General features: G+C 36.5%; 3 protein-coding genes across 5 annotated transcripts; 2 read left to right on the top strand and 1 right to left on the bottom strand.

Moving 5' to 3' along the window:
• Positions 1-667: 667 nt before the first annotated feature.
• Positions 668-4,200, top strand: LOC306877893 (adrenocorticotropic hormone receptor-like). Its single transcript, XM_079429913.1, has 2 exons — positions 668-735; positions 2,938-4,200. The coding sequence occupies exon 2, from the start codon at positions 2,973-2,975 to the stop codon at positions 3,885-3,887; it is 915 nt and encodes a 304-aa protein (XP_079286039.1). The 5' UTR covers positions 668-735; positions 2,938-2,972; the 3' UTR covers positions 3,888-4,200.
• Positions 4,201-4,647: 447 nt separating this feature from the next.
• Positions 4,648-10,417, bottom strand: LOC306877892 (melanocortin receptor 5-like). Its single transcript, XM_079429912.1, has 2 exons — positions 10,293-10,417; positions 4,648-6,427 (listed from the first exon to the last, which is right to left on the bottom strand). Exon 2 carries the CDS (start codon positions 6,346-6,348, stop codon positions 5,362-5,364), a length of 987 nt encoding a protein of 328 aa, XP_079286038.1. The 5' UTR covers positions 6,349-6,427; positions 10,293-10,417; the 3' UTR covers positions 4,648-5,361.
• Positions 10,418-19,107: 8,690 nt separating this feature from the next.
• LOC306878154 (uncharacterized protein C18orf19 homolog B-like) lies at positions 19,108-25,418 on the top strand. 3 transcript variants are annotated; one of them, XM_079430313.1, is made up of 5 exons: positions 19,108-19,225; positions 19,300-19,388; positions 21,635-22,073; positions 23,283-23,394; positions 23,493-24,474. In XM_079430313.1, exons 3-5 carry the CDS (start codon positions 21,670-21,672, stop codon positions 23,811-23,813), a joined length of 837 nt encoding a protein of 278 aa, XP_079286439.1. In that variant the 5' UTR covers positions 19,108-19,225; positions 19,300-19,388; positions 21,635-21,669; the 3' UTR covers positions 23,814-24,474. The 3 variants fall into 3 exon arrangements, with proteins under 3 accessions (XP_079286439.1, XP_079286438.1, XP_079286440.1); XM_079430314.1 differs by having other exon boundaries at positions 19,118-19,225; positions 19,329-19,388; XM_079430312.1 differs by lacking the exon at positions 19,300-19,388 and having other exon boundaries at positions 19,113-19,225; positions 23,493-25,418.
• Positions 25,419-27,640: the final 2,222 nt, after the last annotated feature.

Raw genomic sequence — 27,640 nt, forward strand, 5'->3', positions numbered from 1 at the left:
TGCTAATGAACATTTATCCGGTACAAATCGTGACTTACCATAGGCCTAATTACTAGTGTAGTGCATCACTTTAAAGAGGAAGTCCACCTGCTCATTTAGAGTTCACTGCTCTTCAATAATTACTCTGGTTCAATACATCCAGTACTGTTCAGTGTTTCCATCTTGTTTTATAATGGTTTTAATTATGATTATGTGGTAGAATAAAGTTTGAAAAATCTCTGAAACCCAAAAACTTTATTTATTTATTTATTTATTTCAAGCAATGATGGTTGATGTGTGGTTAAACTGAAAAGTTATGCCTGGGGAACCGTTTCTGTGTTTTTAACCTCGGTTATTTTAGACTTATGGGAAACTATAATCAGAACATCTGAACTGAACTCCTTTATTTCTCTTTAAAAAGACCAAGGTTGAACAACCAACAAGCCACTTCAGCCATCATTGATGAGAGCATGTTGTCTCCACACAGATGCAACACGTGTAACAAGGTTTGATAAATAAAGCATGTTAGGGAGGAAAGGCCTTGCGTTGTGCTTTATTTGTTGTCAAAAGGAACATGAACACAAATGGTTCACACAGCCTTGAGCATTCAAGGATACACAAATACACAGGCATGGCCACACGCTGTCTATTAACAGCCAGAACAGAGCTTTTCCGCTGCCACCAGACTGATGTCTCTGAGACATTCCATGTGAAGCAGAGGAAAATTCCCTGTGGGTGTGTTTGATGAGAGAAACGGTAAGTAAATGTGACAAATCTTGAATCATTTGGCACTTAGTTGATCATGGTGATCAGTGTCTGGTAATCCAGCTGTTTTTAGATGGTTTTAAACGGTCTGAAAGTGGGCATGGGCTTGATATGGATGAATAGAAGTGTAATTGTCAGGAATGTGGGATTTTTGTCGACATGGGAGGTTTTAATCGCTGGCTCTGTTCTTGTCTGGACCAGCCTTTCAAGTTTTCTAATTACGCTTGCCTTTGAGCTCACATAACTGAAAAATGTACCGTAATGGTGGAAATACATTAATAAATAATGGATCAAACAAAACAAATTAACTTTTTTTTGTTTGATGTTTCTAATTGATCCTCAGTGTGCAATGTTGTTCAGTCATGTTCCAAGAAGTGTAGACGCTTACATAACTATTTTCCTTCTGTCAAACTTTGCTGAATCCACTATTTTAAACAACTTTATAAAAAAAATGAATAGGCGACTGTTTTTGTTGTTTTATAATTTTAATACGTATTCTTTAAATTTTCAGTGGTGGAAAAGCAGTCTAAAACATTATTAGAAACATTTCATGTATAATTTTATAATATTGTTATAATATATATATATCATGCTTGTGACATTCTTAGAGGAACATGTGACGCTCATTGGGGCCGAGAAATGATTCATATAATGCTCATTATTGTGACCCATGGCACAGTGTCTCTGCCTCATTAGCACTAACAGCTTCTTTTCATTCTTTTTTGTTATCTTTTCTTCCTTCTGGTTCATGTATGGCTCTCCACTTTCCCTCTCCATTAATACCTTTTACATGTTCTGTGAGCGTTAGATGATAGAAGACCTCTGTGGTTCTTTTTCTTGGTTTGATCACCACTTGAATAGGACTGGATAGAAACATGACCTGCACTCAAACAACTCAATCATATGTTTGTTTGTTTTTTGTGCTTTGGACCATCATAATTATGTTATATATTAGCAGTATATGATTTGTTTTTGTTTTATTTATACATTTTCCGAAGTGTTGTATTTCTCTGTGCACCAATACAAAATTCTGTCTGAAACAGTCGAGTCAAGCCAATTATTTTCACATTATGGCTGATAACCAAAAAAATGGCAAACTTCTGTGTGTGTGTGTGTGTGTGTGTGTGTGTGTGTATATATATATATATATATATATATATATATATATATATATAAAGCTATGTATATTTAGGCATCACAAAATTAAAATGTACAGTATGAAAAAAATATTAATTTTGATATTTATTACAGATTAAATGTAACATTAAATGTGTTATTTAATTATTAGGAGTTGTTAAAAAATAACTTAAGTGAGGGCACACTATACTGTGAAAAAGTTTGGGATCTTAATGTTTTTGAAACTGTTATTTTAGTATCATTGAGATCCTTTCATGATTTTTAATAATATCTTAAATTAGTTTTTATTTTTAGATTTGTCATTTTAGGTTTAATTAAAGTTTCAGTACTTTTGTTGTGTTTTGTCATTTTTAATATTTAATACTGTTTTTATTCATTTTTATTTCTGTTGTAGTTTTTTAGTACATCAAGTTAAACCTTTTTATATTTAAAACGTGTTCATTTTATTTCAGGTAACATTTAAATGGTTTTCTTTTGGTAAAACTATAATAACTATAATAACACTATCTTGAAAAAAAGTGTCTAATGTTCACAAAGGCTGCATTTATTCGATCAGAAATACAGTACTGCTTCAAAAGGAATTTTATTACATTTTAAATCATATATTTTTTAATATGACATGACACCGATGTGTGTGGTTGCTGTCTGTCTGGGGCTCTATTTGTGTTTTGTTGTTATTTTGTTTCACTTTTTTTAATTCAACACATTTCGACAGTAATATATTTTAAATGTATTTTTTTATATATATTTTAACTTTTCAAATGTATGTATGTATCATTTTCAGCAGCCATTACTCAAGAAACATGCTCAAGAAACATTTCTTAATATTATCAATGCTGAAAACAGTTGTGCTGCAGAATATTTTTGATGATACTTTTATTGATTGATTGATTGATTGATTGATTGAAGTGATAAATAGAAAGTTCAAAACAACAGCATTTATTGAAAATTGAAAGCTTCTTTACTGTCTCTTTTGATCAATTTAATGTATCCTTGCTAAATTAATAAATTATATCCATTATATCTTAATAATAATAATAAAAATGTTTCCTCCAGGTCATTTCACATCAACCAAGTGTGCTCCATCGATCATGAACTCGAGCACTGAAGCTCCATCCACACACCCCACAGATTGTGCTGAGGTCCAGGTCCCCAGTCAGGTGTTCATGGCCATTGCCGTGGCCAGTCTGAGCGAGAACCTCTTGGTGATCGTAGCCGTCATCAAGAACAGGAACCTTCACTCCCCCATGTACTGCTTCATCTGCAACCTGGCTGTGTTTAACACCATCTCCAGCCTCTGCAAGGCTTTGGAGAACATCCTGCTGCTGTTTAAAGAGGCCGGATACCTGAACTCCCTTGGTCTTTTCGAGCTGAATATAGACGACATCATGGACTCTCTACTCTGCATGTGCTTCCTGGGCTCCATCTTCAGCATCCTCAGCATAGCCGTGGACCGATACATCAGCATATTCCACGCGCTACGCTATCACATGCTCATGACCATGCGTCGCGTGGTGGTTACGTTGTCCACCATCTGGGTGTTGTGCGGCACCAGCGGAGTGCTCATGATCGGGTTCTTCGAGGCCGCTACTGTGAAAATCTTCTTCGTTGTGCTGTTCTTTACAGCTCTGCTCCTCATCCTCTTGCTCTACGTACATATGTTACTGTTAGCGCGCCACCATGCCAACAGGATCACATCTATGCCAGGACTCCACGCGCGCCAGAGACAAAGTGGCTTGAGGGGGGCGCTGACGCTCACCATCTTGATTGGGGTGTTTGTGGCCTGCTGGGCTCCTTTCTCTCTTCATCTACTGATTATGACGATTTGCCCTGAGAACCCCTACTGTGAGTGCTTCCGCTCGCTCTTCCAGCTGCATGTAGTGCTACTGGTGAGTCACGCAGTCATTGATCCAGCCATTTATGCTTTCCGTAGCACAGAGCTGCGCAACACCTACAAAAAAATGTTCCTGTGTTCAGCTTCAAGGATCTTTAAAGAGTGTGTCTGAGTGAGACGCGTGTGTCCCAGCAGTACATGCTTCACACTACTGAAGGATAAAAAAAGTCTACAGAACTGTTACTTTTTTTAAGTGGAAATGAAAGAGAGATTCAATTTACAGGTATTGAAAGACCACAACAACACTCTGTTCAAGTCATTAAAGTGAGTTAATGTATTAGGTATAAGTACGGTAACAATAAACAATTATTACAACAGTGTTAATTTGTGAATTGTTTATCAATTCTTTAATAATATGTTTGTTCACAGTACATTAACCTGTGTTAATTTATAATTAAACTAAATAAACCTAGGTTATTACATTCATATACTATGTGTGGACAGCATTCATTCAGTAGGTATCTCATTTTTGACCAAGATGGCTTTTAGAAGCTTTTGCATTGGAACTCATCATATATATATATATATATATATATATATATATATATATATATATATTTTTTTTTTTTTTTTTTTTTTTCATTTTAGATAATTTGTTGTGTGTTTTGTTTTAAATATTTTTTGTACAGTTTTATTTATTTTTTAAATTCTGTTCCAGTTTTGGTTTTGGTACCTGAAGTTAAACTATAAAAACAGAAATCATATTTGATCAATTTAATGCATCAATCCTTGCTAAAGCAGGATTGCAAGCAGTAAAAAAAAACAAAAAAAGTTTAGTTCATGAGTTTTAGTGCATAAACTAAAACTAATAAACTGAATATTATCATATTATTAGATATACTTAGAAATCACAGTATACCAATACAATTGTACGACATAGAATTAGCAGCTGGTTTTTAATTGCAGTAAAAAAAAAAACCAGACAAAATCAGAAAACTAGACAAAATATGTCAACCATTTACATGCATATATTACATTCGCTTGCACATTTGCATTACACACCATTATAAATGGAATCTTTTAACTCTGACACCTGCTTACATGACAATGAAATATTTAACTTCATTACAGTTAAACAAATATTTTGACATGCATACTGATGTACAGTATTGAGGTAAATATATTGTAGACTTATAAGACTTTTATGGTTTCCCAGATGTACTACAATATTATTCACAACAGTTTATATGTTTCTATACTGTTTCTATACTGCATACATGTATTATGTTATGTATTATGAGGGGGGGGGGGGGCTCATAAAAAAGAAAATATCTGAAAATGAACACATTTCTATTCTACATATTAATATTAAAGCTGTTTTTGTGCACAAAATGCACTTACCTGACAACTGCCCCCTGCTAAGGAAGATGTAATTCTTGTAATAAATACAGTACTTTACAACATGAAACATCCACAGCAACATCAAAAACATTTCACATGATGAGGTACATGGAAAAGCATGTACAAATAATATATACTGTCCCTAATTAAGAGGTTCAGGCTCTTCACCTCCAACCCCTCCTCCACTGCAATTATGCATCCATCCATCTATACACACATTCATTCATCAGTCGTCCCTACAGGATTCAATATTTGCTGACAAGGTTCCAGAGGCTCCGTAGTCCGTCACAGCAGAAGATCTCTTTAAAGGTCTTTCTCATCTCTTGGCTTCTGAGCGCATAGATCAGTGGGTCGATCACAGAGTTACACATGATGAGTATCAGGTACATGTTAAAGTGTGACATGAAGCAGACGCAGTAAATGTTCCGTGGGCAGGAGATCATGAGGATGAGATGGAGAAAAAATGGCGCCCAGCACACGATGAAGATGCCCAGTAGTATGGTGAGGGTGACGGCACCCTTCATGCTAGCTCTCTGCATGATGTTGGCGTTATAGCCCGGCAATGCCGCCATGCGTTTGACATGTGAACGGGCTAGCAGGAACATGTGGCTGTAGAGCGACGCCATCAGCAGCAGCATGGCAAAGAACATGGCCACCAGGCACACCACCACAGGCTTAGTGTCAGAGTAGATGATGAAGATGATCCCACAACCTGTGGAGAAGGTCCAGATGCTGCCGATAAGAATCCCAGCTCGCCGTACAGTCATTATATTATGATAATGCAGAGCATAGAAGATAGTCACATAGCGATCCACTGCGATCACTAACAGGCTCCACATAGAAGCCACCACAGAGATACAGATGAAAGAATCAAAGACGTTATCCATCTGACGGATGAAGTGATCCTCAATCACTAAGCTCCTGTTTGCCAGCAGGTGGATGACTATTGTCTCCCATGCGTTAGACACGCTCACTAACATGTCGGCCACTGCTAGACTGCAGACGAAGAAGTACATGGGTGAGTGGAGGTTCTTGTTCTTCACGATGGCAAGGATGACCAGGATGTTTTCAAGCAGGCTGATGAGTCCCAGCGTAAGGAAGACCTCAGGCGCAATGTGTACCTGCTCACAGGTCGCTGGAGCACTCGACTTGGACCTGCTTGACTCATTGCTGTGGTTTGTTGGACTCAAAGACGAGTTTGGAGTAAGTGTGGGCCACTCTGAGGAGTTCATGTCCTGATGTGCTGAATTGCCGCCCACGGTTTGGTGACGGGTGGTGTTAGATCAATTATTCTGCGCCCATGTATAACTGCTGTAAAGAAAGCGATTTGTTGTGAAAAATGTCCAACATCTGATGTTTTTACAATAAAACTGTTTAAAGGATAGAGATAAATTACAGAATCAAACTTTGAAGTGTATTTACTTTTCTGCTAAACAATACTGAGATTAAATTATTGAAGAAAGATAAAATTGCAAGAAAATATTCAAGAAATATAAAAACATATTCAATAATACTACACCAAATAATAATAAAAGATATGCGCATGCACACATATACATATACATTCATCCATACATACACAAATATGCATCCATTCATACACACACATGCAATAAAAATACAAGTGCAATTGCAAAAAGGACCCTAAACATCCACATTATATTCATAAAATATTTCACACAACAAACTCATGAAAACCACTCCAAGTTCATCTAATAGTCTCAATAAATGACATTCAAAACAAGAGGCTTCCCACTATAAATCTCACAATTCTGACTTTATTTCTAGAAATTGAAAGTTTATATCTCACAATTTTGAGTTAACTTCTCGCAATTCTAACTTTTTCTCTGAATTGTGAGTTTAGCCTATAGCTTGCAATTCTGACTTTAGTTCTCGCAATTTCTGTTTTATATCTCAAAATTCTGATAGTTACCCAGTGGGCAATTGATGTTGAAAAGACATCAAAATTGACATAAAAAAAACAGGTCAAATATGCAGATATAAACTGGTGTCAAAAACTTGACATGACATTGATTTGATGTAAATTGAACGTCAAATATATTAGCCTACATAAACATTAAAACAATTTCAGTTTAGGAATAACGTCCTATTTTAACCCAATTCCCACTGGAAGAAATTGCCATCCAAACTGAATTTAAAATGATGTTACAGCATCTTAATCAAGTCTTGACTAATATTTGATGTCAAATTGATCTCAAGGTGACTGCAGGGCAATGGCCCACATTTCTGATTTTATTTCTTCAAGTTCTCAAAATTTGACTTTTTCTCAGATTTGTTAGCTTACATCTCACATAAATGTGATATGTTAATTTTATATTGTGAGATATAAACTTGTAATTGTGAGAAAGTCAGTAGCGTGAGGTAAAAAGTGGCAATTATCTTTTTTTTTTAATTATGAGGCAGAAATGTTTCCAGCCTGCAACACTTTACTTTACTGTTTATGAAAACTTGAGCATGATATCTCATAGGAGACTTATTTCTGTGATATATTTGAGGCAGCAGGATCTTTTCTGCATACCTTTCCATAAAAAAAATCACTTACAGAACCTTACCAACACATTATGCTTAAGATACACAATACAGCTTGAACATGCAACATCTTCACTGAGAGCAATGTCTGCTCTAAATATTGGGAAAAGGAAACATTAAGACCTTCCTAGGGAACCTAGGAAATCCCTCAGATATGGTGGATGAGGCCAATCACTGCTATTCGTCACTTTGCACTTACATGACTACAATGGAGGTCAGCAGGGAGTCAAGAACACTATGAGCATGTCCTGCTGTGCTGAGGTGGAACTATATGTAAACATCCTTCCTATTAATGCATTTGCTGCCATTACCATTACAGAAAGCAGCCTAGTAGTTCCTGTTTAGGGGGTTCTCACATTCATTTATCAGATTTTTCCAACTCATTACCACAAGTGAATTCCAGTCACCACCCAGTCAAGTTGACATGAAAATTGACGTCAAATATGACGTCATAAAACAGGTCAAATATGCAGATCAAACTGACATCAAAAATTTGACATGACGTTGATTTGAGTTTAACTAAACATCAAACATATTGCCCTACATATACATTAAACAGATTTCAGTGTGGGATTAACTTCCTATTTTCACCCAGTTACCACTGGAAGAAACTGCTGTCCAAACTGAATTTATAATGACGTTACTGCATCTTGATCAAGTCTTGTCTAATATTTGATGTCAAATTGATATTAAGGTGAATGCCATTCTTCTCTCAGCGGTTTAAATGGGAAATTCGTTTGAAGGTTTATTCATATCATTTTCAAACAACCATTATTAGGTGTCTCTAGAATGAAAATGCTTGATCAAACAATTTCTGTAAGGCACAATCAATATTAGCCTATATGAGGATATTTAATATTGAATCACTCAACAAGATTATGTTTGGTCAAGAACTAGACTTAGACTACGTCAATGAAGCATCTTCAATGAAGTACTGAGGCTATTGCAAGACATATTCTAAGCTAGAACATGGAAAATACTGTTTTTCACCAATCATGCTGTAAGGCACTGCAAAAACAAACAAACAAACAAACAAACACACACCTAAATATGATGAAATGTTAGAGAAACTAATACAGACTTATAGTCATCCCACATTCAGCCCACCTGATGAGCTATGCACATCACCTTTTCCAGGAAGGATATGCTTGTTTGTAAAAAGTGAACCAAGCTGAAAAAATGAAATATTCAGCAATAAGTTGAATAAGATCTATTTTTATCATATGCTCTGTTGCTTTGTATCTCAGTTTTGTACTGAGCATCTTGTCACGCCTTCTCATTCAAATCCCCTTCTTCTTAAAATTAAGCTTTTTAAAATCTACTCTGAATACATGTTTTTAATCTTTTTAAACCACGAAATCACAGCTTATTGGACTCAAACAGTGGGTGAATCAGAGTACATCCCCAATAGTCCTTACAAGTGACATATTGATTTAGAAGCGCTTTGGTGGCATCAAAGACACTTGTTGTTTTCATTCTCTAGGTGCTTATTGATTATTGCACCCCTTCATGTCAATTGGTCTAAAATAGAAACGGACATACCGATACACATGCACACACACGCACATGTGTATACACACACAAACATACAGAAAAGGAACATAAATGAGACAGAAATCATCCATCTCTAAACCACCTTTGACTCTAGATGTCTCTATTACAGGTTGTTAGACGTGACACTGAACATTAGGTCTCAATGTGAGCAGCCCTCATCCTGACAGATTGTTTCTTACCATTTTCCCTATAAGCATCAACAGTTACTTTATGCCCTCAGAAAGAGAACATACTTATAAAAACATGAAAAATGCACCCACACAATCAATAACATATATACAAATATACATACATATATAGCAAGAGAGAGAGAGATAAAAAAAGGTAGATAGAATTTGTTGTCAATTTAATAGTAATTCATCAGAGGGCCAAGTCTTGACCTTTACTAAATTCAAAGACATTACTCACAACATGAACAGTGACAGAGCATCAATATTCAGGACACGTCTGCCTTTGTATTCGATAAACCACTGAGTGGATTTGTCAAACACAGTGAAATAGCATTCAAACACTCCTAATGCTCTATGACAGCTGATTTAGATTATAAAAAGCTGCCCCCTGGTGATTTCAATTTTGTGAAGGATATAAGTGGTGTTATAAATCAGTCTGTTGCAACCCCCTGACATAACTCTCACAAGCAGGTATGCGTTCAAATGTCTCCAGAGTCACACCTCGGGGATAAACTAAAAGTGATATTTAAACCATTTGTACAGAATTCATGTGGTAGTATGCAGCTATTTTTTTCATTCAGTTAGGTTATATAAAGTTAACAGACTGCACAAACTAGTCTTGAACTGTTGCTGAGGTGGGAACAATTGATGCAAACTTATGACATAATATATGCAGTCAATCAAAATCAATCAAAACATACAAATCTACATAATAGCAACAGAAAATACAAAAAACAACAACAGCAATATATTGTATGATATAAAATTAAATAGATGAAGCAATAAAACAACAAAGGAAACGACAAAATAATGAGTGAAAAGGCTATAGCAAGTAAAATTGGTATTATGATACCTCCAAAAAACAAAAAAGGAGAAGTAGAAGCGAAAGAAAATGTACTCACATTGCTAAGCATCGCTGGACGTGGTTTATGGGGAATGATCTAATGCAAGAGCTGTGTAGACTGCTGTAGAATTTCTCAGCGCGCGCTCCGCCCCCGTGCGGAGTCATGCTCTGTCCCGGTGTAGTGCCGAATTCTGACCCCCGCCAGATTATTACCCCCCTAGTATAGCTAGGTTTAGGGTTAGGTGTGGGGGAGGGGTTTCTCTGCATCTGCTCTGTTCAGTGAGCAGCGCATTCAGTTAAAATAGATATTATGTTGCTTCTCTAATTTTACATGCAAATATAGCCGAAATCACAGCACAGGAATTGTCTCGTCTTATCTTGTGTGTATTATTTGATTTCATCAGACGACGGCTCAATTATAAATTATGATTTTTGTGCAGACTAACTTCTTGGAAGGGAGAGCTGGTTATGTATTTTTAAAGGGCTGAGTTTCAGTCACTATTTCATATTTATTCCGTTGACTGACAACATAAACAGTAAAATATATAAAGGAAAACAGTTGTATTGAGAATTTGGCTGCATTAAAATACAATATGAGCACAGATAGACAAACAAATGTAAAAGGCAATATGACGCGATGACGTCATGAATATGCTAATTAGCGCATGACGTCATCTGGCGACATTTAGCGACTTTTCAAACTGGCTTTAGCTACTTTCCATCGAAAGAAGTTGGCAACACTGCTAAATCGCCTTACTTTAATATACGGATCCATTCAGAATAGCTAAATCTCTGACCACCGCATAATCAACGTTCTTTATAAAACACTCTTGCTTTTAAGCCAAATACACGCTGAAAAGAATAATTTTACTGACATCTGAAGTCACTATTCTCTCCGTAATCGCTGATGAAATCAGCCGTGTTTTCTCTGCATTAGCGCTGTTTTGAGCTTAATGTTTCAATTCGTTCACTGGATCCTTGGACTTTCCAGGAGTTCACGGTTTAAAATGATGTACCTGCTTCTTTTCATTTTAAGATATTAGTAAGATATCAAATTAGTAATCAATAATTAATTATTATTCTACTACTCTGCGCACCACACAATGAAGTAGCTACCGGCTCTGTGTTCATTCACGTGATTGGTCGAGATGAGAGGTGATCTCGTCTGGGTAGTGTGATTTACATAGTTTCTATATAATTTCTAATCATATATGGGATCATATAGCCTAATCACCCAGGCCCTGACGATTTTACTCTGAGTACCGGCAACATGTCAGAAGTGCCAATACGCACAAAAAAGTGCAGGTACTATAAAGACTAAAATATAGAAGGTACTGCGTACCGGCCCACTTCAAGCACTGTTTGTAGGTTCAAAGGAACGACGCAGACAACCATTTTCTGCGGAGCATTATTTACTGAAACATGCTGCTGGCTTTCACGCCCTGTTACATTGCCCCCTGGCGCTCCACATACGAACAGAGTACCGTCATACAGGTACATCTAAAAATAATTTAATATCGTGAAATAGGTCAATATTTTTTGTCACTCATTTCAGAAAGTGAAACCCATATATTATATAGATTCATTACAAATAGAGTGAAATATTTCAAGCCTTTATTTCTTGAAATTTTGATGATGATGGCTTACAGATAATGAAAACCCAAAATTCAGTGTCTCAGAAAATTCCAATATAACATAAGATCAATAAAAAAAGGATATTTTAAATGTCAGGCTTCTGAAAAGTATGTTCATTTCTATGTACTCAATACTTGGTTGGGCCTCATTTTGCATGAATTACTGCATCAATGTGGCGTGGCATGGAGGCAATCAGCCTGTGGCACTACTCAGGTGTAATGGAAGCCCAGGTTGCTTTGATAGCGGCCTTCAGGTCATCTGCATTGTTGGGTCTGGTGTCTCTCATCTTCGTCTTGACAATACCCCATAGATTCTCTACGGGGTTCAGGTCAGGTGAGTTTGCTGGCCAATCAAGCACAGTAACACCATGGTCATTGAACCAGCTTTTGGTACCTTTGGCAGTGTGGGCAGGTGCCAAGTCCTGCTGGAAAATGAAATCAGCATCTCCATAAAGCTTGACAGCAGAAGGAAGCATGAAGTGCTCTAAAATTTCCCGGTAGATGGCTGCGTTGACTGTGGACTTCAGAAAACACAGTGGACCAACACCAGCAGATGACATGGCAGCCCAAATCATCACTGACTATGGAAACTTCACACTGGACTTCAAGCAACATGTATTCTGTGCCTCTCCACTCTTCCTCCAGACTCTGGGACCTTAATTTCCAAATGAAATGTAAAATTTACTTTCATCTGAAAAGAGGACTTTGGACCACTGAGCAACAGACCAGTTCTTTTTCTCCACAGCCCAGGTAAGACGCTTCTGACATTTTCTCTGGTTCAGAAGTGGCTTGGTAGCCCTTTTCCTGAAGACTTCTGAGCGTGATGACTCTTGATGCACTGACTCCAGCTTCAGTCCACTCCTTGTGAAGCTCTCCCAAGTGTTTGCATCAGCTTTGCTTGACAGTATTCTCAAGCTTGCGGTCATCCTTGTTGCTTGTGCACCTTTTCCTACCCAAATTCTTCCTTCCAGTCAACTTTGGATTTAATATGCTTTGATACAGCACTCTGTAAACAGCCACCCCTTTAAGTAGTGACCCGCTGTGACTTACCCTCTTTGTGGAGGGCATCATTGCCAAGTCAGCAGTCTTCTCCATTATTGTGGTTTCAAAGAACAAGAGATACCCGGAATTTATACTGTAGGGGTGGTCATTAATTGAAACTCAAATGTAAATATTATAATATTTTGAGATACAAATTTTTGACTTTCATGAGCTGTAAGCTCTAATCATCAAAATTAAAACAAAAAACTTTTGAAATGTTTTACTTTACATGTAATGAATCTAAAATATGAAAGTTTCACTTTTTGAAATGTTACAATAATTTTTTTTTCCACAATATTCACATTTTTTGAGATGTACCTGTACATGGTATAGATTTACATACCCAATACATTACAAGCTAATGTCCAGAACTTATTATGTGAGCTCAGTGGAGCGTATCAAAACTCAAAACAGGAAAAGGAACTCCAAAGGAGTTGATTAAAGAGAAAAGGAAGGAAGTGCCCTCAGTTCAGTGTGAGGAAAAACAAACGAACACCTTACATGCTGGCACTTTCCATGAATAGGTTACAGGAGTTGCATTTATATTTTGAAAGCATTAGTTGCACAAATCCAATGGTTTATATTGTAAGAACTATTAGACTTAAACTAATATCTTAACCTAGCATGAAAAGTACAAGGAATAGGCCCATATTTTAATTTTGATAATGTAAAACAGGCATACAAACCCAATTTAAGAAGAATCTTTTTTTTTACCCACATTTAGGTGTGACGATACACACCATGCATATGTTTAGGGCAGCTACTGTATATTGGATTCAGATGAGAAATTGTTTTTAAGTGCGTCCCACTGGTGCATATCAGAACTTTATATTCCACATCTATAGGGGGCAAGAACCTTTTCTTCATAACTCACTCAAAATACCTGTTAGATGCAGCCAAGCAGAAATAACATGACAAAGGGAAAATATGTAATGAAGCAAAATGAGAATTAATCTCACAGTCAAATGTATGAAGTATGACAGTTACATAAAAATATATAACAACTACAATTTAGTTACAACTTAGCATGCATGGCCAACCACTTCCACATCGCTCCGTCACCCTCATCAATCTGTACATGAACATTTTGAATCATCTGTCTGAGTGTATTTCAAGCTTTGTGCAACTGAGACAGGTGGTTTTGTCTTCTCATGCTTGTTTTACACAAACTTGTAGAGGCGGATAAAGTACACAACTCCATTACTTGAGTGAAAGTACAGATACTGCTGGTCAAATATTACTCCATAACAAGTAAAAGTTGTATAGACAGATTTTTACTTAAGTAAAAGTACAGAGGTACTTGCTTTAAAAGTACTTAAATACCAAAAGTGCATTTCCTTTTTTGTCAATGCACTGTTTTATTATTATTGTACGTAATACTTGCAATACATCTGAAGCAACTTGCAATACATTACACCTACTGAATACACTGACTAGCTTGTAGTATCTTTGGAATAAAGAACTTTTAGAATGTTAAAAAACAATGGGGGGGAAAAAAACAACAAAACAAAAAAAATAATAATTTAACACTCCTACCCTTCCCGTTCCCCCACAAAAGCAGGATGATAGTGATCTCACACAGCTCTGACAGCATGTGCACACATCTGTGTATAGCCATCCATTCATCCACATTTGAACAGAGTGGACAGTGAAATCCTTTAAATACAGAGTGATAAGGAAGAAAAAAAAAAATCAAACCTTGTTTAAAACCCAGCAACACAACTGTAGCTGTATAACTTTACAACAGCAAGACTGCTTTAACAAAAAAGCAAAACAGCAAGACTTATTTGACATCAAAACAAAAATTTTAAAAATGCTGTCAAATCGCTCTTGCGGTCCTTTGATGTCACACACAGAATGGTCTGTGCAGTGCTGCTTCAAGTCCAACACCCATTGTGTTTTATAAGGAGATGCACAACAGTTCTTCTGTGGCTTTATAGGTAATATTTTCAGGTATACAATTTAGCAAAATGAGACAATATTGTACCTAATAATATACCACATTATTAACTTTTTCTATTATTGAATTGTTGTAAATAAATATCACATTTGCAACTGGTCAGTGTTCACAAAAATGCTGGGAAATCACTTCATGTAGCCCTACACAAGAGTGATTACTGATAAACTGAAAAAAAGAAAGTCACGTTTTGGAGAAGAAAACAATCACCCACTGACTTTCAAAGCTGCTACATAGTAACGACTTTCTACTTCCAGGACCTTGATAGAATTGTAGTGGAGTGAAAAGTACAATATTTGTCTTTCAAATGTAGTGAAGTTAAAGTCATAAGTTTCCAGAAAAAAATAAAACTCAATTAAAGTACAGATAATCAAAAAAGTGTACTTAAGTACAATACTCAAGTACTACTTAGTTACTGTCCGTCTCTGCAAACTTGTGAGCTCAAGAGTATAAATAGCCAAATCATATACTTGCATTTGCAATATACCAGTTGCAAGAAGAAGAAGAAGCACTTTCGCAAATGAATTCTATATTTTGGTATATCTCCAAATCTCACATGAGCCCAGACTGACATACAGCATTTCTCATTCTCTAAGGACGGGGTTGTAAAAGCTCTGGCTCTGTTCGTTCATACTGTCTTCGACCTTGCCACGAGAAAGATCAGACTGAGCAGTCTTTTGACTGGGAGGTCAATGCACTTATAAGAAAGCCAAAGATAAGTGTCAATATCCCTGCAGGAAGGACTATTTATTTCAAAATTTCCTCTTTAGCCCTATTCGGACGGTAATTGTTTCTCAGGGGGATGTAAGTGATTTTCACCATTTACAGGGGGTAGTTGGTGATTTTAATGCCGTCCGAATCCAAGATGTCGGTGTTTTTATCTCACCACCCCCGCAAAAATCCTCGGCAGAATTACTACTGTTTTTTGACAAACATCAAGGTCGTGTGGTAATTTAATTGCCGTCCGAATCCACATCTCTGAGTATACGAGAAGAAATCAATTCAAAATTCAGTGTTTAAACCCTTTTTGAGCACTCCCGAACACCGTAAGGTAACGGTGTAATTTGAATAGGCTACATATTATTTCTGAAATGCTGGAATTATTTAAAAGAACAATACTTCATGACTGTTCGACCACAGCGACTGGGAGCTGAAAGAGAAGAAAAGCACGTAAACATTCGAAACGGGTCTTTATTATGGCAGCAGCAGGAATGCAATACAATTTTAAAATGTATATTATAAACAGATATATATATATATATATATCTATATATAATATACAACTGTGTCTATTTTCCTATTTTTAAACAGGAGATTTGAATAATCAAATACATATTATAAAATATGCTTGGAATAATAAGAATACATTTTACATAATAATAAGTATTTTTAAATATATTTTACACAAAGAATAAATTTGTGAATAACTCGCCGTCCGAATTCATGAGTTTTATCATTTTTAGGTGATATGTCAATTTTGTTTATTTTTTACAGACGTCCATATGAGAAACAGTTAGCTACCGTCGGAATCGGGCTTATGACAACTAACCAACAAGATTTGCACACAGTGTAATGAGGACTGAATTAAGTTCTTCAACCGATCACTATTGATGTTTTATGCCTGATTTGATATAGGCTAGGCTATACCCTATATTTCGTTTAGCAGTGTTTATTTACTTTCTCATCTCACATCTAAAATCAGCAGTTTAATATAAATAGCCATTTGTATGAATAATCATTCTCATTCATTTCATACTGCTTCATACAGCACTCATAACGGTAGGCTATATGTGATTCATTCATATGACATATTTAATAATAAGTGAATAAGTGAAATGACATACAGCCAAGTATGGTGACCCATACTTGGAATTCGTGCTCTGCATTTAACCCATCCAAAGTGCACACACACAACACACACACCGTGAACACACACCAGGAGCAGTGGGCAGCCATTTATGCTGCGGTGCCCGGGGAGCAATTAGGGTCAGTTGTGGTATGGAGAGAGGGTGGAGAGAGCGCTGTACATTCACTCCCCCCACCTACAATTCCTGCCGGCCTGAGACTCGAACCTGCAACCTTTGGATTACGAGGCCGACTCTCTAACCATTAGGCCACGACTTCCCCCATATTTAACATGGTGACCCCTTCAAAGTGATGGCCTAGAGCTGTTGCTTAGTGACCCTACTCATCCACATAAGAATGTTTTAATCTGCTTATAAATAGTCCATTCATTTTCCTATACAGTCTCTCCATTAGTTTCACACTAATGGTCACACGGGTCATGAGATAGGCTATCGATCATGAGATGTGATTTGAGGCCCCTGGCTGAAAGAGAAAGAGCACTAATGTTGCTCAGCATTTGAACAGTATGGATATGTGCCCTGATATTTTCAAGTCAAACTAAATGTATAATGACATTTTATGAAACTGCCATTATCTGTTTTTTGGTTTCCACTGTTTGTCTAATCCTCTTATGTTTCTTTGAATTTAGTTTTATGATTTGACTCAGGGGACCACTTTCTTTCATATTAACTGACAAGATGATAAGAACTTAAAAAAGACTTAATAATAATAAAAAAAGACTTAATTTAATAATCTTGGTTGCATAACAAAAAAACAAAATCAAAGGGAGATAAAAGCCAGTGGGAGCGAAGGGATGTTGATTCATTTGTAAGTACAACTTGATGTATGTAGCCTACAGGCAGAGACCCAGATGATTGGCGGGAGAAGCATTGGTCATGAAAGACAACACTGTCATGTTGCAGGCTTTACCAATATCCACAAAGGATTACTGATTGCTCCTCTGAGGCTACAGGAAATCAAACAAACAATTCTGAAATAATAAAATCATAAAGAAGGCTCCAGCTGACCTGTGCTGATCTGCGCAGAGGCCATCATCAAAATAAAAGGTTTTTGAATGGAGAGGGCTTCTCTGTGAGCTCTAAAGCAGTGATCAGAGGAAGATCCTGAGATATGATTCGATGAATTTCCTTTTTAGACAAACCATCAGTCATTGTGACACAACACAGTGAAGAGTGAATAGAAGTACACTAATCAGTCAGAGTTCAGTGTCTGCTGGATAAACACAAAAACAGAGGAACCCCCTTTGTTATACCATCGTATCATTATCGTTATTTTTTTTTTTTTTATAATTATTAATGGGAATAACCATAAAGATTGTAATGCATTTTATTTGCATGAATATTTTAAGAAAAATAATCATTTTAAATATGTATCAATAATGAATTGTATAATTGTTTTTTTTTTTTTAAATATATAGCCTACTTTTCAAAATTCAAATTAAAACGCAGGCTCGACTCTGCTACTTGAGTTTAAGGAGAAGTACGAGTCTGATGCGCGTTTCCTCCCCATCTAGTGGAGACAAAACGTAACTGCAGATTTATAAATAATTTCCAATCAAACGGGGAAAAAAACATAAAATGAGATATCACCTTTCCTTTCCATGTTACTGCTTTGATAATATGGCTTAGAAAATTGCAGAAATATAAATCCACAAATTAAATATAAAATTTAAAATAAAATTCCAGAGGGATTTAGGATAGATTAAAATATGATAATATATATATATATATATATATATATATATATATATATATATATATATATATATATATATATATATATATATATATATATATATATATATATATATATATATATATATTTTTTTTTTTATATATATAGTTCGAGTCTCAGGCCGGCAGGAATTGTAGGTGGGGGGAGTGAATGTACAGCGCTCTCTCCACCCTCTCTCCATACCACGACTGACCCTAATTGCTCCCCGGGCACCGCAGCATAAATGGCTGCCCACTGCTCCGGGTGTGTGTTCACGGTGTGTGTGTGTGTGTGTGTGTGCGCATTTGTTCACTACTCACTGTTGTTAAACGCAGAGCACCAATTTTGAGTATGGGTCACCATACTTGACAATACGTCACGACTTTTTAAAGATATATTTTTTAATAAAATAAAATTAATATTTGAACCTCTTTTCATTTTATTGCAATATTTTTAATGCTTTATTTAGTAACTCGCCCAATGAATGGAAATTTCTAGTAAAAAATTTTTTTTAGTAAAAATAGATATAAAATAACAACAACAACAACAGTTGGATAAAAAAGGGGGTGGATAAAAGTTTAAAGCTTTTCGAATTCCCTGAACCTAATCTGAAGCTATCTAATGCTTCCCCCCAAATGACTACACTTCCCATGATGCCGCGCGCAGCAGCTCCATGTGGATGTGGCTGGAGAACGTGCGTGAACATGACATGTGTCTGCTGAGGTATGGAGCGCTGCTAGGACTCTCCCTAAACCCACAGCAGACCTTCGAGAAGTGAATGTAAGTTTTCACGATGTTTCTAACCAACTATTTCAAACTATTTCTTCCGGCTGATACATTTGGTGTTGTTTCAGCTGTTGTGGCTGTGTATCTGATCCGACAGGAGTCGCAAAGCAGGGTGTGTTGAAGTTTAGATCAGGGCCCTGTTAACTTGAACTCTAACGTAAGTGATTTTAGTTCTGCAGACGTCTGTCTGTCCTCTAAAGTTAACAACCCTAATGTCATACATAGAAGACCAACATTTATTTATACTTCATAAAACAACATGTCAGGAATGTAACTTAGTCCTGAACTTCGGGTGGATTAAATGTGTTGAAACTCGGGACTGAATAAATCTCTGTATTTATATAATGTTATGAAGCTGAACAAAGCGCCGCAAATTTAGTTTTTCAGCTAAAAACGCTTGGTCTTTTGCTTAGATGGTGAGAAACATGTCAAAATTGTATTAAACGTCTCTTTCATTTAAAGGACTGAAGAAAATTTAAGGGAATATTCTCACCACTGCAAAAATTATAAACAGATAAATAGTAAAATTTAGCAAACTGGTTAAAATTAACTTAATTAATCTCTGGAATTACAGTACTTTGTCTTTAACCTGATCAGTCTGGTGGTTGACAGAGAGCCATGACCCTTATCTAACCTGACCAATGGCATGAGTTTATCATGCTCACCTTGTGACTTTTGAATCATTACTAATGTCTAAATAACAATAATCATGTAGTTAACTTTAAAACTTCCAATAACATGTCATAAGTTGTATTGCATTAACGTAAAATTGAATCAACATAGTACTTAAAAAAATTATTTTATCTTTATCAAAACAGCCACACTTTGTCGAGATTAAAAGTGGTCAAATTATTTGAGTATTCTAAAATATTTTTTTTCAAATTGTGTGTGTGTGTATATGTAAAATTGTATTTAATATTTTAAAAATAATATATAGAGATGCACCAATTGACCGGCCAGTGATTGGAATCAGTCACCCGGATCGGTCAGTCTCACTTCTGGCCGATTCCGAGCTGATCCTTTTATTGCCAGCGGCGCAGGTAATGATGTCACAGCCATGTGCACACTCACAGTCGTACGTTGTTTCGCGTGAGAATGATTCTAATTTTAATTGATTAATTGTAAACTGCGACTAATAATGTATTTATGCAGTCATAGTCATGCCAGATGAGGCTTGCACAGCCTGAGTGAGTGTGTGTGAGAGACAGCACACACAAAGTATGTATAGATGTATAGATGCATGCGGTATAATTATTATTATTATTATTTTTTTTTTACAAAATATTATTTAGATAAGCAACATTATACGGCCATGATATTTCTCCGAATATTAATAAACACAACTGCAATGTGACACTGATTTTATACAATAGTATTTCAATAAACAAGAAGTTAAAATTAAGTGACTTAGATTTCAGACAAAATATTGACTGTTTTTGCTCAATTTCGCTGACGAAAATAGTTCAGATCAAAGCTACAGCAGAACTGTTGTGTGTCTCCAAGTAACACACAGTGGTGTTTCGTTACTGAATGAATCCAAGTTTTTGAACAAATCGAGTGAGTCAATGATTCAGTGGCCCATTCATAAGGACAGTCACTTGCCTCATTTCTGAATGAATCAGCCGTTTAAATGAATTGGTTGAATGAATGAATGAATAAATGACTCACTCATTAAAACAGAATTAATTGAAAAAGTAAGAATTTGATGTGAAAGATGACATTTAATAAGGTTAGGGGAAAAAAATTGACCATTTGTAAACATGTAAGGAAATGACATATTTTGTTACATACAGCAACTCGTTTTAAGTTAACTATTTCTTCCTCTTTCAGTCACAGAGCACTTTATTTTGAGAGTTGTTTAAGTGAGAGAAAATCTGTAACTTAGTCCAGATTGGGGGAATTGTAATATTTATAATTAATTTTATTATGTAAATAATTTTTGCATTGAAATTTGTATAGATTTTTGTTTCTATATGCTGTCAATTATAGCTCTTAGAAAGGAAATCGGAATCTGCAAAAATCGGTATCGGCAGGTCACACTTCCCAAAAAATCGGGAATCGGCCAAGAAAATTGCAATCGGTGCATCTCTAATAATAATAATAATAAAAAAAAAAAAAAAAAAAAAAATATATATATATATATATATATATATATTCAATTATATGTATGTAAATAGATATATATGCATTGCATGTGTGTGTAAAATTGCATTTAATTTGAATTTTATTTTTTTTTTTTTGAAATTCATACTTTTATATTTGTAATTTCAAGCCTTTAAAATGAAAAGCTTTTTAAAATCAAAAGAGACAAGTTCAGTCAAGTGAGACTTTTGCCTGTTAGATCATCAGCCAGATGTTAATAGTTTGGGTGTAATTGTACGCTAACCTCTTTGGGATGTGCAGGTCCTGTAGGTGGCGCTCTGTAGGTGGAGGAGGTGATGCAGCGGATGTGGGCTCTAGTCACGGTGCGGCGTGTGGTCCTGCTGCGCTCTGCATACCTGGGTCACACCTGGGCTGTGCGTGAGCTTCCTGTGACCATCCGGACCTCACGCTGCTTCAGTTGCACTAATGTCATTAGAACGAAGGAGAGCCGCAAAACGTCCACAGAGGAAGAAACGCCATTAAACCCTCCGCAGAGTCTGGCAGGGACCGAGGGTCTTTATAAAGCTGATACAGGGTCTGCCCCTCAGAATAAGGGTGATGTTGACCCTCTGCAAGACAAGTCTATCGGGCTCTATCAGAGATTTAAAAAGATGTTTAAACAGTATGGAAAAGTCATGGTGCCTGTGCACGTCCTCACATCCACTGTGTGGTTTGGGAGCTTTTATTATGCTGCAATGAAGTAAGTGAACACCAGCATTCTGCACAATTATACACCCTTTGACAATAAAAACAATACCAAGTGCCAAGTTCTATTTAAACATTTTCATAGACTTGTTCAGCTTGTCAGTTCTTGTTCTGATTTTTTCCCCCAGTCCAGTCAGTGTTTTATTTTAAGAATTTAGGACCATTTACATATTAGATTTAATTTAGAATTTTGATTTATTTTTAGTTTTGCATCTTTGTGTTTAACAAAGATTTACATTTTGGAAGCACAGACCCTAAAAGACCACATTTCTGTATTAAATGGACAGTTAATTAGGGATAATTCTGCTGATAATTATTTTCATGTAATGGTAGATAAATTTTCACTTAATGACCGATAAATGGCTGATATTAAAATTATACACTATTTTCTCCAAAAAATTAAAAATAAATCACTAGAAACTAAAGTAAATAGAAAATACTGTAGACATTACAATATTATAATGTACAGTACAAAAATATTTTTTTAGTTTTGCAAAATATTACATTTAACAGTGTTATTAAAGCTGCAGTCCGTAAGTTTTGCCTCTTTGTCGCCATCTCTGTTTGAAAACCTGGAATTGCAGCTCTGTGTGGAATTATCTTCCGTGCGTGGGGTTGCGAGTCATTTTGAACACTGGCTGGTTATGTACTTGCGCAAATATTGATTTCGGATCATTTTTAACCCAAAAAAGTCACAGACTGCAGTTGTAAATTATTAGATTAACTTGAATTTAAGCAATTTAACTGAATGTTAGATGACAACAAGGGTAATGTAAATGGAATGCACAATTAAATTGAAGATACATTTTTAAAATCTGACAACCGATATCGTACCAATATTTTGTACCTCATTTAATTATTGTAGCTTTCTGAATATGATGTATTTATGTAATTGAGCTCATTGCTTTGTTGTGTTGTGGTACATAATGGGCTTTAAAAGTTCTGAATTCAGTAAACTACATGAATTAAGGTGCTTTTGCTTCAAAGATCCAAACATACAGACTAAGTGCACTGGCATTAAGGTGAGGCTGGCAGAGAGGTCGGGTTTTCCAGATAAAGTCCGTCTGAGCTTCAGCAGGTCAGACAAGCTTTAGCAGCGTCATCTGTACAATTAACTACTGCTATACAAAACACTTGAAGGTTACAAAAGCAAATCATCTCTCTCATGCATAAATTACATGTTATTGTTCTGTGTTCCCTGCAGAGGGGTGAATCTGGTCCCGTTTTTGGAGTTCATCGGTTTACCGGATTGGATGGTGGGAATTTTGCGAGATTCCCAGGGTGGCTGTGCACTCACAGCCTATGCAATGTATAAGGTATATAAACAAAAACCTAAGAGTATTTTAAAATACATACGTGATATATGATTAATCATTGTGAATGTTATTCTCTCACTTTGTCTATCTGGTCACAGCTTGCTACTCCTGCACGATACACAGTTACACTGGGCGGCACGTCCCTGTCTGTACAGTACCTCCGCAAACATGGATACTTCTCCACCCCTCCTCCTGTTAAAGAGTATCTTCAAGACAAAATGGAGGAGACCAGGGAACGACTAACTGAAAAAATGGAGGAGACAAAAGACAGGTTTTCAGAGAAGATGGAGGAAACCAAAGAACTGCTCTCAGAACGAATGGAGGAGACCAAAGGGCGCTTCTCTGGGACGAAAGACAAGTTTTCTGAGAAACTGCAGGAGACGAAAGACAAAATGACTTTCCGTAAGAAAGCCGACTAGGCTGCATGGCTATGGGAAGAGAAACGTCACCAACTCGTAAGTGCACTGTTTCGCACGATCAATAATTTCTGACACAAGGTATTTGGTGTTGACTTAAAGAGATAGTTCAACGGTTGCAGAACACAAAAGAAATATTTTGAAAAATGTTTTTGTCCATATAATGCAAGTCAGTCAAGCCCAAAGCAACATTGGACCCCATTGACTTTCACTGTCCATTTAAGGTAATGAATGTTCACACACAAGAACTATCATGTTGAAATGGTTTCCATGCACTTAAATCTTCAAGTTAAGTATTTTAGAGAGATGCAAACTTGAACTAGCAATAATACTAGAATTATATTAAGCCAAAATCATGTTAAGTGTGTTTGTGCGAATGTATATTAGTTCAGTTGTTTTAAGTGTGTTAAAAGTATTTCTACTTGATAACCAAGTGATAATTTAAATATCAGTATCAATTTCATATTTAATCATTTTCACTTGTTTTCATCATGTGTGTTTGTATCGGAGTTCTTGTGCATATTGCCATCTAGACTTTACAATGTCCTGAATTGCATTGTGTGTTTGAGTATCTGGACAAGCTGCTAGTTTTTTAATCTAAACTCAAATCACCTTAATATGCCAATGTTCATTGAGAGAATAATAAAATTGTTGATTTGAAGACACGTATTGGATATCATTTCAATATCTAAAGTAAAAATTTAAGTATTAGACACATCAGCAACTGGTACTTTTAGTTTATTAGTTTAACTGCAGTTGGACAACAGCAGAAGTACAAGCATAAAAGTTTGACTATAACAATGATTAGAGCAACATGTTTTGATTACTTTTTCTGAAAAGAAAAAAATGCATTACAGTAACAGACCTTATGCTTAACCTATTACACCACAATGAATTAAATAAAATATGTACATGTGCATGTATAGAAAATGTCTACACACATGAACATATGGAGTAACATGAGCTGTGTAAAAGGTCTATTATTGTGTTGCTTTCTAATGCCGAGTGTCTGTTTTCTGACACTCGATAAGCATCAGAGTAAAACAAGTCTAAACCTTTCCAGTTTTGTTAGTTCTCTGTGCTTGTGCAAGAAAGAAAAGCTTCAAAAGCATCTCGGTACATTGCTCAAAATGTCACAACTGCTGTTAGTCAGGTGCTTGTAGTCAAAATGGCATCGCTATGTACATTATCTTCAGGTATATAACTATAGACATGCGAATACAAGCTACTGTACAGTGGAGCACCAGCACATAAATATCTGCAATTTAAAATCATTTTTTGCTCCTATACACCACATACGCAAGAATGTCTGAAATACAGTATATAACAAAAATAAGAATGTTAAAACTACATCTCTCATTTGGTTCATTATTAAACTTGCAAAGACAGGAAGCACAACACAGGGTGGCATGAAAAGTCATGTACACGTTGGGATTCAAATGAACACTGTTGTTTTAAGCAAGGCAGTCATTTCTTCATCCCTCAGCATTTGTGTCTGTGAGTGGGAGTCTGGCACTGGTCACTAAATATTCCATGTTTCCATTCCAGTTTATAACTTACTTTAAAGTTAAAATTGTTTTCTACAGAAGCCCGTTTCCACCACTGTTTAAACAAATAAATATATAAAAAAATCTCACAATTTGGACTTTTTTTCCCCTCACAGTTCTGAAAAAAAAAAAAAGTCAGGATTGCGAGATATAAACTCTATTCTCATAATTCCAAGTTTATATCTTGTATTTTTTTTTTTTTTTTTTAATCTCAAAATTCTTAGATCTCACCTCACTTTTTTTCCCTTTCCCTGTCAAGGAATTCAAAAAAAAAAAAAAAGATTTGCAATTACCTCATTTTTCATTTTCATCTTGCGTTGGAAACAGGCTTTCATAGTTTTCTGATTAAAAACTAGTTTAATAAATTCCTTTGTGTGCATGTGTGTGTATATACACACTCACTGGCCACTTTATTAGGTACACCTTGCTAGTACCGGGTTGGACCCCCTTATGCCTTCAGAACTGCCTTAATTCTTCGTGTCATAGATTCAACAAGGTGTTGGAAACATTCCTCAGATATTTTGGTCCATATTGACATGATAGCATCACGCAGTTGCTGCAGATTTGTCAGCTGCACATCCATGATGCGAATCTCCCGTTCCACCACATCCCAAAGGTGCTTTATTGGATTGAGATCTGGTGACTGTGGAGGCCATTTGAGTAAAGTGAACTCATTGTCATGTTCAAGAAACCAGTCTGAGATGATTTGAGCTTTGTGACATGGTGCATTATCCTGCTGGAAGTAGCCATCAGAAGATGGGTACACTGTAGTCATAAAGAGATGGACATGGTCAGCAACAATACTCAGGTAGGCTGTGGCGTTTAAACGATGCTCAATTGGTACTAAGGGGCCCAAAGTGTGCCAAGAAAATATCCCCCACACCATTACACCACCACCACCGGCCTGAACCGTTGAGACAAGACAGGATGGATCCATGCTTTCATGTTCTTTACGCCAAATTCTGACCCTACCATCTGAATGTTGCAGCAGAAATCAAGACTCATCAGACCAGGCAACGTTTTTCCCAGTCTTCTATTGTCCAATTTTGGTGAGCCTGTGCGAATTGTAGCCTCCGTTTCCTGTTCTTAGCTGACAGTAGCAGCACCCGGTGTGGTCTTCTGCTGCTGAAGCCCATCTGCTTCAGGGTTCGACGTGTTGTGCGTTCAGAGATGGTATTCTGCATACCTTGGTTGTAACGAGTGGTTTTTTGAGTTACTGTTGCCCTTCTATCATCTCTAATCAGTCTGCCCATTCTCCTCTGACGTCAAGGCATTTTCATCCACACAACTGCCGCTCGCTGGATATTTTCTCTTTTTCAGACCATTCTCTGTAAACCCTAGAGATGGTTGTGTGTGAAAATCCCAGTAGATCAGTAGTTTTTGAAATACTCAGACCAGCCCGTCTGGCACCAACAACCATTCCACGTTCAAAGTCACTTAAATCCTCTTTCTCTCCCATTCTGATGCTCGGTTTGAACTTCAGCAAGTCGTCTTCACCACATCTAGATGCCTAAATGTATTGAGTTGCTGTCATGTGATTGGCTGATTAGCAATTTTTTCTTTTTTCTTTGAAGTGACTGACATACTGCCAAGTATGGTGACCCATACTTGGAATTCGTGCTCTGCATTTAACCCAACGTGCACACACACAGCAGTGAACACACACACACCGTGAACACACACCCGGAGCAGTGGGCAGCCATTTATGCTGCGGCGCCCGGGGAGCAGTTGGGGGTTCGATGCCTTGCTCAAGGGCACCTCAGTCGTGGTATTGAGGGTGGAGAGAGCGCTGGACATTCACTCCCCCCACCTACAATTCCTGCCGGCCGGAGACTCGAACCCGCAACCTTTGGATTACAAGTCCGACTCTCTAACCATGAGGCCACGACTTGAACAGGTGTATTTAATAAAGTGGCCGGTGAGTGTATATGTGCCTTTTGTTGTTGGGGCAGTGTTTAAAGCAACATCCTAATCCAGAGCAGCAATTCATTCTTTCTGTACCAAGATGTTACTCAAAACTCTAAATTCAGTACTTTCGTAATAAAGCATCCTTCCGATAATGAATTTCCTTGTTTGCCAAAATAATAATAATAATAAAATTAAGTAAAAAAAAGCACATTTGAACTGTAGGCATTTACAAATCCGTTGCCACCGTGTTAAAATCTTTATATCAGCTATAAATTGTTACATTATTAACAATGTCTTTTCTGTGGTTTCTACCCATTGGGTAGGATATGTGCATACAGACTAACTTTATTTACAGCACCTTACAAATAAACGATA

Source organism: Barbus barbus (assembly GCF_936440315.1).
Source record: "Barbus barbus genome assembly, chromosome: 12".
Taxonomy (NCBI): Eukaryota; Metazoa; Chordata; class Actinopteri; order Cypriniformes; family Cyprinidae; genus Barbus; species Barbus barbus.